At 32.8% G+C, this 11,673-nt stretch overlaps 2 protein-coding genes across 2 annotated transcripts; both read left to right on the top strand.

Moving 5' to 3' along the window:
- The first annotated feature begins 203 nt into the window (after positions 1–203).
- On the top strand, positions 204–6,148 carry LOC132749673 (protein PF3D7_1417600-like). Its single transcript, XM_060739532.1, has 7 exons — positions 204–252; positions 760–777; positions 1,170–1,283; positions 3,033–3,138; positions 4,483–4,610; positions 4,949–5,884; positions 6,006–6,148. The coding sequence occupies exons 1-7, from the start codon at positions 204–206 to the stop codon at positions 6,146–6,148; spliced, it is 1,494 nt and encodes a 497-aa protein (XP_060595515.1).
- Positions 6,149–6,171: 23 nt separating this feature from the next.
- On the top strand, positions 6,172–7,895 carry LOC132749675 (uncharacterized). Its single transcript, XM_060739533.1, has 4 exons — positions 6,172–6,238; positions 6,623–6,811; positions 7,100–7,255; positions 7,705–7,895. The coding sequence occupies exons 1-4, from the start codon at positions 6,202–6,204 to the stop codon at positions 7,716–7,718; spliced, it is 396 nt and encodes a 131-aa protein (XP_060595516.1). The 5' UTR covers positions 6,172–6,201; the 3' UTR covers positions 7,719–7,895.
- The last annotated feature ends 3,778 nt before the right edge of the window (positions 7,896–11,673 follow it).

The following is an 11,673-nucleotide window of genomic DNA, read 5'->3' as shown; positions in this document are numbered from 1 at the left end:
ATGATGATAATGATGGTGGTGATGATGATGAATGTCTCAAAATGAGTTCAAATTGTATCTTTAATACATGAATGACAAACTATTTTCCCATTGCATCATTTACATTAATTTATAAAGAAACACAAAGTTGAATAGTTTTTGAATGATTTCATTCACAAGACACACGATTTACTCTTTGGCTAAACTGATGAAACCGCATGCACATGACTCAACATTTAAGTGTTAGAGAAAGACAGCGTGTCCTAGTGGCCAGTAATCAAGACACATCATGACCACACGAATAATCACTTTAAGTATTAAACAACGATTCTATCATATAAAATTAATATCAAACAATTAATTTGCTTGTAATACCTGTCGCGGAAGCAATTAAAGTTTCACAGAATGCATCATTTTATACATCGACTTATTCATATCCGGTGCATCAACTTGTAATTTATATCTTGTAAGTCTGAACAACAAATGATCGGACACCTTTGATGTTAGATTGAACATGAATTTTAATACTAACTTGGTTAATTATGACAATAAGTTTGTTAAAAGCGAATCTTATTACGACTGGATATGATGATTTGTGTGTTTTTTCTCTCTTTATATTTTTTGCGATATATTTTTTTGGTCGCGTGAAACAATGTGACGTAAGAACGTTGCGCGTTTCCCGAACGCGTGGTATATAAGGGGCGGGCTTTGCAGGTTGTCTTCAGTGAAGGTATTTTCGTTCGGTTCAGTTCATTTCAAATCTATCTTTTTATTTTCTAGGGAGATTATCCGAGAAAGGTATGTGTCAAAGCTAAATTGTTTTGTTTAATTTTCCGATTTTCTATCTAAGAAAGTTAGTTTAAATCAGATATGATAATCTAACTCAAAATTTACAAATTTTCTTTGTTTACGCTTTACTTGGAAGAAATTTTCAACAAATTTATTTTGATCACACTTAATGTTTTCAACCTAAAGCCTATTTTGTCATATTTGTTAGAAGTAGGCGAAGAACAATTAAATTTTATAAGTCTTTGATCAGAAGCAAAACGAAACACAACATTTTGCTACCTTTTTCAAACACTTGTTAGATCTAACCGATTTTATTTCTATAACGCAAGAATAAAGTTACGTCTTAAACATTCGGTTTTACGTAAAAAAAGTCATTTTAAGGCCACAATTAATTCTTTCAGGAACGACAATTATGTGGACATTTCCCGTGTTGCTGCTCGGAGTTTTCTCCCTTCGCTCCTTGGCTCTGCCTATGGCTTATAGCTCTGCTGGTCTTGGCGCTTCTAATAATAATGGTAAGTGGATTCTTCAATTATAATACATATCTTTTGAACATTATTATTTTGTATAAACCTTTAATGTTTTTCTCGGTATAAAAGTACAAAAATATAAATATCTATACGGAACGCTTATAAACTTCTGCTTAAAGTCAGTTGCATAATTATGTTCAGTAAACGTTGAAAAAGTAAATGTTTATTTTTTTATTAATTTCAACATAAATGACATGTCAAAAAGAATCGACGTGTTTATTAAATATACATTGAGACTTTGTAAAAAATATTTACATTTCTAATGAACAATGGCGTAAAACATCGTTCTAACTAATAACGTTACATAAAATATAAAGAACAAAGTATTTTCGCTGTTTGATAAATATGGAACATAATGGTCAACACTAAAACCAACTACTAAGATGAAACTTTGACGTTTTGCTTAAAGTTAATGGAAAGCAAAGTTTAAGGAAATGCATTCCGTCTGTTCTTTATGATTACATGTAAAACGACTAAAGTTACGTTATTCTATCATATAAATGTTTTGGTAGTTCTTTTTATAGTATTAGCAGTGTGTAAAAAGTAAAATACACACATGTATTATATCTTGCATTTAAAAAAGTACAAAAACATTAGTATAAAATGTGTTTTACGCTGGTAATTCGTAGCTTTATCAATATAATACAAAATGTTTTTTTTCCAAATATCTGTATTTTCTATACTCCTGTATCATTGGTGTTATCATTATAACACATTTGTAACTTCGATCTTTTATTCGATAATCTTTACGTTTATATTTGTCTTTATACATGACTGCTGCAAAGTAATGTTTAATGCTTTCTTAAATTGTTACAAGCAAAGGAAGTAATTCTTCAGTACCATAAATTGATAAATGCATTTGACAGGCCATAAACAGGTGTTTGCCATATAACCATCGCTTACATGCTCTGGTTATATAAGTTTACAAACTGCATACACCGGGTCATAAAACCTTTCAAATTTCCTTATAGCTGTTCTTTTCCAACGCTTTTGTTGTTGTAGATAAACAAATGAGCCGCGTCACGACAAAACCAACATAATGGGTTTGCGACCAGCATGGATCCAGACCAGCCTGCGCATCCGCGCAGTCTGATCAGGATCCATGCTGTTCGCTTTCAGTTACTCTACTTGTAATAGGGTTGGTAAGCGAACAGCATGGATCCTGATCGGACTGCGCGGATGCGCAGGCTGGTCTGGATCCATGCTGGTCGCTAACCCATTATGTTGGTTTTGTCGTGACACGGCTCAAATGCGTTTTTAACAACTTATATTGCTATTGAACATTTCTGTATTTGAAATGAAAGAACATCTCTTTTTTATTCAACCCAAATACAAGGTCTATTTATGGAACTGACACTGATGATTTTCTAGTTTGTCCATTGATGCATATAAATTGTTACCAAAAAACGATGATGTAAAAGAAGTTCTTGCAAAACACTGAAATGAAATAAAAAAAGTCAAAGACAGAAAATGCACGTTATTTGATTGATTATGTTTATTTCCGATAATCATGATAAAACCCATCATAAGACAAAACTTCCAACTATTAGTTGTTTTTTTTTCCATTTGATTTATTTAGCACTTCCTTTTAAAATTCCTCATAATCAATTACATGACGTGTGATTCGTCATAGTAATTATTTTCATCAAGAGAGAGTGTTGAATAAAAATAATTTAAAAGGAAGCTATAAAACCTTTCGCTGACGAGATGTTTTGGTTTTCAAATTGATTTTAGGTCTCATGGCGGCTATGAACGTGGCAATGAACTCTGGGAATGGCGCAGCCAATCAGAACGCTGCTAACAATGGTGCTAACAATAGAGGCCCGGCTGGTGGCGTAAGGTGAATATTTCAAAATTCGTTAAAGAAAAACAAAAACGCCCTTTAACTGCTTAACATTGTTTTTTTCTCCAAATTTTTAAAATCTTAAATCGATGTCCAGAACAAACACGACTGTATGTATTGTTTGATTGTTTAATTAAATGAACTTTTCCAAATATTACACATGGGTATATCTGTTTAATACGTTTAACACAAATCTAAAAGACGGAATAAAAACTCCATAAATAGCCTTCATTAATCTTTTAATCGAATAGCGTTCTAAAGATATAACAAAGTATTCTTGTAAGAAGTTACAAGAAATGGTTAGTCATATTTATTTAACTGTCAAAGGTCTTACATCGCGTAATGTAAAATAATCGGAGGTTATCCATTGTACTGACTTTCAATGTCAGAAGAACTATTTCATTGCAATAGAAATACTACCGTACAAATAATAAAATTCCATTTATGTCTTTAGAGAAAATGACTCAATCAGTCGCATACTTTAAGGCGTAGAATTTATTATGCAAGAATAAGAGTTGAAGAAATTTAAAGTAGGAAGGTGTCTTATTTTCTTAAAATATTTTGCTACAACTCTATTAAAATGTTTAGTATTCTCTATGAAATATTGGAATATATATCTCTATCGGAATCCAATTTGTAGAAATAAATAGGGAAAGAAACAAAATGATGCATTAGAAGTATAAAATCTCTGTCTCATACCATTTTTTTCTCATTATATTATACCATCCTAAACTGCCAAAGAATCATCTAAAATGCGCCAAAAACACGACATTTTAGAACTTCACTAATGGAAAGAAACCAGCAATTCAGTCGAGCTGTAGATTTTCTGTAGGTCAACATTGCATTGATATAGCTTCTCATTTTAAGTATAGACATCTCAGACTGAATATTAAGGATTCTATTTTGTGTAATATTTATCTCCGCAGGAACCTATTGTAAATTTTGACTTTTCTGACGGAATTTGTGATAATATCAGTTTCGAATAAGACAAACACATTTAATTTAAGTTTAAATATATTTTTGCTGCTTTTAGCCCCGCTAAGCATTGCTGCTCTCTTTTATGTCTAGAAGCGTCGGAAACGGCCAGTGTTGATCAAAATCATTATTGACTAACAACAGAACCATTCAGGCTTCACATGAGGAAAAATATTTAAATTGCATAAGGCTCAAACCTATGATAACATAACTGGATTGAAATGTAAGCATTTTAAAAAACCATATGTACGCTCCTTTTTAAATCTAAGAGGTTTACGTTGACTTGTTTGTGTTTGCAGTCTCGCTGTTGCTTAACCTTGTAACGAAGGTTGTTATCTATATTGTATGTACATTTTTCTTTTCAAGCCCCACAGAACCAGTGGATGATGCCACGGAGAGAGTAAATAGAGCAAATAAAGCTGCAAGAATTGCCGCTGCCGCAGCTGCTAGCAACAACAACAACAATAACAACAATGGCTTTATGGGTGGTTCCGGTAAGTACAAACCTATGTTACTAAGCCTAAAGTTGGCCTAGCACTGATTCGTTTTTAATTCTGTTATTTCAAGATAGAAAGAACATGCTCGAGATTTTGTTTTGTTGAAAAATAATGTTAAAAGATTTGCACGGAAATGCGTGCCTTATTTAAAACAGACATCGATTTTTCCAATTGTTAGAACTCTAGTTGAAATGGCGTTTGTAAAATAATTATAGCATGAACTGATGAATTCATACAGTTTGATTCGTACAATGACAAAACCATATCATGTGGCATATTTTCACGTATTGTGCTATTAAATTTGCAAACTATTTTTTTGTTTGTTATTTTCATAGGCATGGTTCCATATTATCCAATGATGGTCATGAACAATGCTAACAACGCAGCTAATATGATGGTTTCCAACGGTAATGGAATGAACGGAAACCTAGTCAACATGGGAAATGGGCTGGTAGACATCATTCCAATGGGACAAAATAACAACAACAACAACAACAATGGATTTGACATAAATATGATGAACGCTATGATGGGAAGCGGTGGTGCAGCTAACACTAACACTGGTGCAATGAATGCCATGAAAGCCGCTGCTAAGATTGAAGCCGCCAACATGAACGCTGCAATGAACACAGCTAACATGAACGAAGCTATTAATACTGCAAACATGAACGCTGCCATTAACGCTGCAAACATGAATGGAATCAACATGAACAACGGGTTGAATACTGACAACATGAATGCCGGTGCTATGAACGCAATGGCTGTTGCTCAAATGGAGGCCGCTAATATGAATGCAGCAATAAATGCCGCTAACATGAATGCTGTCAACATGAACGCTGCCAACATGAACAATGCCAACATGAACGCTGGTACCAATGCAGTAAATATGGATGCTGGTACGATGAACGCAATGAAAGCAGCAGCAAGAATGGAAGCTGCAAACATGAACGCTGCAATGAACGCTGCTAACATGAATGCTGCATTGAACGCTGCCAACATGAACGCTGCGATAAACGCTGCAAACACAAATGCTGCCAACATGAATGCCGGTAACATGAACAATGCAAACATGAACTCCATAATGAACGCAGCAAACATGGATGCCGCAACTATGAACGCCATGAAAGCAGCTGCACAAATGGAAGCTGCAAACATGAACGCTGCACTCAACCTTAATAACATGAACGCTGCAGGGGCCAACACGATGGGAATGAGCGCCGACCAGAATCTTGCTAACATGAACATGGTTAGCATGAACGTCAACGGTTTCGGTATAAATGGACTCAACAGCAACAATGATCGCAACAACAACAATGGTTTGAACAACAATAATGGATTAAACAACAACAACGGGTTCAACACCAACAATAACAATGGTTTCAACACCAATAGTGGCAACGGTTTCGGTCAAAATGGTATCAACAACAACGGTTTCGGTCAAAACGGTATCAACAACAACGGTTTCGGTCAAAACGGTATCAACAACAATGGTTTTGGTCAAAATAACAACAACAACAACAATGGATTCAACATGAATGCTATCAATATGAACGCGGGAACTGTTGATGATCGCTTAGGTGGCGGAAAAATGAAACTTGATGATATGCTGAGAAACGGTAATGGAGGTGAGTAAATATCATCGGCACCAGTCCACGAACGGAAGTTGATTTGTATGCGCGCGTCTGTGAAACAGACGATAATTCATGTTTTTCATATTTAACTTTTTTAACCTAATGTTGTAATAGATAATAGTTAAAATACCATAGCAATGTATATGATTATCTAACTTTATATATCTTTGGTAAAACAATACACCAATATAATCGTCATTTCTCAGACATAATAAACAACACCGATCAAAAGCGGATCTTAACAATAATAATTTTAATTCGATCATTAAAAACAATAAACAAAATGAAATGACAATATAGAAGCCATTTTGATTTAAATCTTTTGTTTTTATGAGTTTTTATCTTTTTGATATTTAAAAATACGTTTTATTTGTTCAGTTGGAAATGGTATGATGATGGTCCCACTTATGCCTGATGCAGTTTCCGGTCCAGGTAACAACCGAATTATTGGTGGAACAGGAACCATGCCAACTGTACCTGGAATGCCGACAATGCCAACACAACCTGGAATGCCTCAGATGCCAACAGTACCAGGAATGGCCGTCCATGGCCCAGACTGTTATCAAAGTAAGTTTTACGAATCTTTCAGATGTCAGATCTATGTTTTTCAGATGGTATTAGGACTAGTTTATTATATATTATCTTTTTTGCGTATCATATGCCTTTTGTTAGACATCTGAAGTTCAAATGGAACAAGTAGAGTACTTTTTAAAGCTATATATTTCTCAGTGTCAGGTTTTTACATCCGGATCACATTAAATATGAAAAACTGTTAACATAGGATGCCATTTAATGTTCATTGTTTTGAAAATGAAAAACAAATCCTATTTATCTATAAAATATTCAATATTTTAGACGGTAATGGCGGTGGTATGCCAAATGGCGGCGGTATGCCAAATGGCGGCGGTATGCCAAATGGTGGCGGTATGCCAAATGGCGGCGGTATGCCAAATGGTGGCGGTATGCCAAATGGAGGTGGTATGCCAAACTCAAAGGGACGATCAGGAAAAAGTACTATTCATTTATACTATTTTATTAATACTCTGTCGTAATAAATATTTTGTTTGATTGTATTATTTACTAAATTGGCTATTTTAAGATCAGTGCATCGCTCTTCAAAATTTATTTTAAATAGGAAAAGTTACATATTTCTATGATTTAACATCTTGTTTTATAACACTAAAGTCTTTGACAAACTGAAAAATCTCGTCAGACTTAGGTTTATCTTATTTCAACTGATTGACAGAGAATAACAGATATTCTAGTGCCATTTTAGTTACAAATCAATCGTATTTCGGATACTTTAAACAAGAGCGACAAACCTAATCTAAAACTGAATTGAAAACCTGTTCGTCATAATAATACTATTGACATATTTCTTGGTCTTGGTTTTCGTATTCAAATTTGTTATATATAATAATAAATGCATCTGTATATCGTTTTTTCTTCTCACATTGCAGGTGGAAGTTATTAGAAATGGAAGTAGCTTAGCTTTTTTAAAAATACGTTTTGGATGACCGCACGAGATATCCACGTGATGTTGTAAAAATCCAATGTAGCTGAGTATTCCAGTGTCTGACAGATCATTGTCTTGTCTTTTCGTGTTGTATTTATTTCTTTTGATGCATAAATAAATTTTCAATGACATTAATTCATGTTTTTGTTTTGCCTCTTTGTTTCCTCTTTGTTTTGTAAAAATCTTAGTCTTAATGCAAATAAGACATACATGTAATTATTTAAACCACAATAGTGTCGCTCAAATTTTGTCGGATTTTAAGTTACACCGACATTTCAAAGATCCAATGGTGACTTTCCAGCTTTACTTATGGGAGAAAATGGTAGATACTCCTTTCGTTCTCTGAAAGGAAATTGATGGTAGAGCATGTAAAACTAACGTCAATGTGTCGGTTTGCAAATACGGAGAGTCGAGTGCACCTATTGTGAAATATATCACGATTCAGACCTTCTTTGTTGATATAAGGAAAATCTCCGATAATGTTAGAATTTATTATAAAAACGAAATTGGGATGTTTCACTCAACAACGCACATCTCGTACATTTCAACATTACAGCGTTAAGAATATTCTGCACATCATGTAAACGTTCCATGACATGTCTTTATTTTACAAATAAATTTTTACGTTGCGTATGAAATTTTAACGACTAGAATTTGAAAGACTTCTTGATGGAAAAAAAACAATCTCCGAAATAAATTGAATTAATAGGAGATTCCAAATACTCGTAAATCATTCCATGTTTTTCATGATAATTCGTTTTATAATGCAAAGAATTTACCGGTCCACATTTGTAAACATTTGTCTCTGGAGATGCATTAGGTGTCAGTCTTGAATGGTATTAAGTTAAAGGAGATTTATTTTGTGTGCTAAACATTTAATATAAGAAAACATCCTGTTTAAAGATTAAAAGTTTTCATCACCATTATACCATAATTATGTTTTAAAAGTATATTAAAGACACGTATGTGTCTCAATGTATCAGAATACTCGGCAGAAAATTGGACCTTCTCTATACCAACAATTGTGAGAAAGTAAAGTTTGCGTCTAATGAATCTGAAAGTTAATTCACGACACTATTTATATTAAGGCATATTTTAAATGTATGAATTGAACCGATTTGTTTTTTTTCGTTTCAGTTTTCAATAACGCGTATGCATATGGATATACATACAAACGTGTGTCAAACATTTTCCAAAGCTCTTTCATCTTTTTAAACAGTCGGACATTGTCATACATGCTGAATAATAACAATATTTGAAAGTCACTGTTATATGATAGCGGATTTGTTGTAACATTGATCACTGTTGATAGTCGAACGAATTATTACGTTTGCGACAACCATTCCAGCATTATGACCAATCGATGAAAATATATGGCATCCCTGAGTTAATTAATTAATGTACATTATCATCTTCTCTATTCTCTGTAGAACTTAAATTATTCAAAAGATAGGAAATCAATGCTAATACTAAATTATATTCAAACATAATTTTGTGCCAAACAAATTAAGAAAAAAAGTTTGATTTTTTGTTTGTTTGTTTTGATTTTTACGGCACGTCAACACATAACTGGCCATATCGTGCCGAATGCTATAATAGGCTTAAATGTTATGTAAAACTTTGTAAATGACAATAAAAATGAGTCAATTAGATCCTAGAATACAAGTTTATCTCTTTCAAATAATCAATAAAGTTTGAATGCCAAGGTAAATATCATTTGTAGAACCCTTTACCGATGTAGATTTGATTTCATTCGAGTTTGAAACCATTAAACGCTGTGTTTGTTATTTAATTTAGCATTATGTTACCAAAAAAAAAATGAATATAAACCTATAATACTTGTATAATTAAAATTGAACACTTTTTCAGGATGTGAGATGTATACTGTACATAGATAATGTTAAAGAAACAAGCATAGCAGTGCTTTACGAATCAGTTTAGTTTAATGTGAGAGTATTCACACATATTTCCAAACACTAATATTGCCGTTGACAGAACCTTTGGACCAAGTAGCAAATTCAATGTTCTTGATGTTCTTCATCTATTTCATTAGATTTATAATAGGAGTGAACAGAGACCTTGAAAAGATTACTAACTAATACACTATTGGTATCATTATGTAAACTATAAAATGTACCATGTGATTCGGAAATGTTTGTTGCGATAAAACTTTATCAATATTTTAGCTTAAAATGAACTAATACTTGCAGTGGCAATTGTACAGAATTGTGCATCTCCGCAGTTATTCTGTTACAAAAAGATCGGTTGAAACGAGTTGAATGAATACAACAGCCAATGCGCTCGTAAATCATTCGAAATTTCCGTTTTCAGTACTTCATTGTTTTCAAGAACTATCTAATAGACATAAAAGGAAATCATATCGGAACTATTTTACTTAGAGTGACTTAAAATGAAAAAAATACAATCGTTAAGAAATATTTCACTTATCAAATAAATCAAATATAACTTACAGAGACCAACTGAGGAATTTGAAACTAAAATATTTGCAAATGGTAATAAATATATATACAATTTACCCGTGTATCTGGTTGAATACTAGAGACGGATTTTAAAATATTAACTATATAATAAGATAGAACATTATTTGCGTGCCAAGCAAACATAAAACTATTGTAGACAGTATAAGAAAGTCAATGTTCCTTCATAAAATATTTATTACATCGATGATATTTAGTCATTAGTTATTATTCATAGCGTATTTGTTATTTTTTTAATAAGCGACACTCGATTGTAAATCGAATGGATTGCTATCAACTGCGCCAGAGGTGTTAATACCCGTGTATCTGCTTTAACTTGTTGAAAGAATTCAAGTTATACCAGAGACGTATTTTGAAATATTAACTTTTTTAAATATGGCAGAACATTATTTGCGTGCATAGCAACTATAAACTCCATTGTAGACAGTATAAGAATGTCAATGCTCCTTTTTAACATATTTATGCAGCTTTGATACTTAGTCATTAGTTATTGTTTAAAGCGTATTTGACAAAGTTTTTTTTGTACAAGCGATTGTACTGGCAGTGTTATATACTGTGAATATGTGTGTTACAGGAACAAAAAAAATGATTAACTCACTCAATGAAGAATCCCTAGTGAATATTTAACAGCGCAAATAGGGCAATATGTAAATGGTCATTGAACTTAATCATAAAAATCATCCGATTCATTAACATAAACTCGTTGACGGTTTATCATAAAGTTGAAACAAGAAATACATTAAATATGAGAATTAAGATCAAGCCTCAAAGCCTATGTGATATAAAACCACGTACATGTGATTGTAGGTTTCCTTTAAGTTTGTATAGGTTCATTTGTCATGTTTTCGTTCATTTGTTATATTTTGGTTTCAGTTCAGAAATAGTTCATTTTTGAGAAGCGACAATGAAAAAGCAACAAACAAATAAACCGATTTTCTGTTGGCAGATTGTCTGAGAAAATGAAAGAAAGGTTTTCTTCGATATTTTACATATAGCCGATAAGAAAAACTTACTGTAGCTCGATGGTAGACAGAAATGACGTCTGTATGTGTAATGTTACGGAGACAAAGTTTGAGTAATATATTAGTTTCTGGCATCGATCATGGTATATTAGCCGCACATTTGTTGAATATATAAACGATATACATATGTTTTACAAGCATTTACATAATATGTAAAATGACTTTAAATTCATACTGGTACTACATTAGTTCTTGTAACAATGAAGTACTGAAAACGGAAATTTCGAATGTAACAATTCTGTAAAACTGCCAGAGTAAGTATTCGGTAATTTTAAGCAGAAATATTGATAAACTTTTATCGCAAGCTGTAAAGGAATGGCAAACATTTCCGAATACTTACTCTGGCAGTTTTACAGAATTGTGCATCTCTCTGCAATGATTTTGTTACAAAAA

Source organism: Ruditapes philippinarum, unplaced genomic scaffold (genome assembly GCF_026571515.1).
Source record: "Ruditapes philippinarum isolate M1 unplaced genomic scaffold, ASM2657151v2 ctg5029_1_1_1_1, whole genome shotgun sequence".
NCBI lineage: Eukaryota > Metazoa > Mollusca > Bivalvia > Venerida > Veneridae > Ruditapes > Ruditapes philippinarum.
This window is presented reverse-complemented; position numbering and strand designations above follow the sequence as displayed.

Excerpts from the sequence above, each read along its gene's own strand:
- LOC132749673 (XM_060739532.1), top strand. The coding sequence starts at position 204 with ATGACTCAACATTTAAGTGTTAGAGAAAGACAGCGTGTCCTAGTGGCC. Across the intron at positions 1,284-3,032 it reads TGGCGCTTCTAATAATAATG|GTCTCATGGCGGCTATGAAC; the intron begins GTAAGTGGATTC and ends AATTGATTTTAG. Across the intron at positions 4,611-4,948 it reads TGGCTTTATGGGTGGTTCCG|GCATGGTTCCATATTATCCA; the intron begins GTAAGTACAAAC and ends TTATTTTCATAG.
- LOC132749675 (XM_060739533.1), top strand. The coding sequence starts at position 6,202 with ATGAAACTTGATGATATGCTGAGAAACGGTAATGGAG. Across the intron at positions 6,239-6,622 it reads GCTGAGAAACGGTAATGGAG|TTGGAAATGGTATGATGATG; the intron begins GTGAGTAAATAT and ends TTATTTGTTCAG. Across the intron at positions 6,812-7,099 it reads TGGCCCAGACTGTTATCAAA|ACGGTAATGGCGGTGGTATG; the intron begins GTAAGTTTTACG and ends TCAATATTTTAG.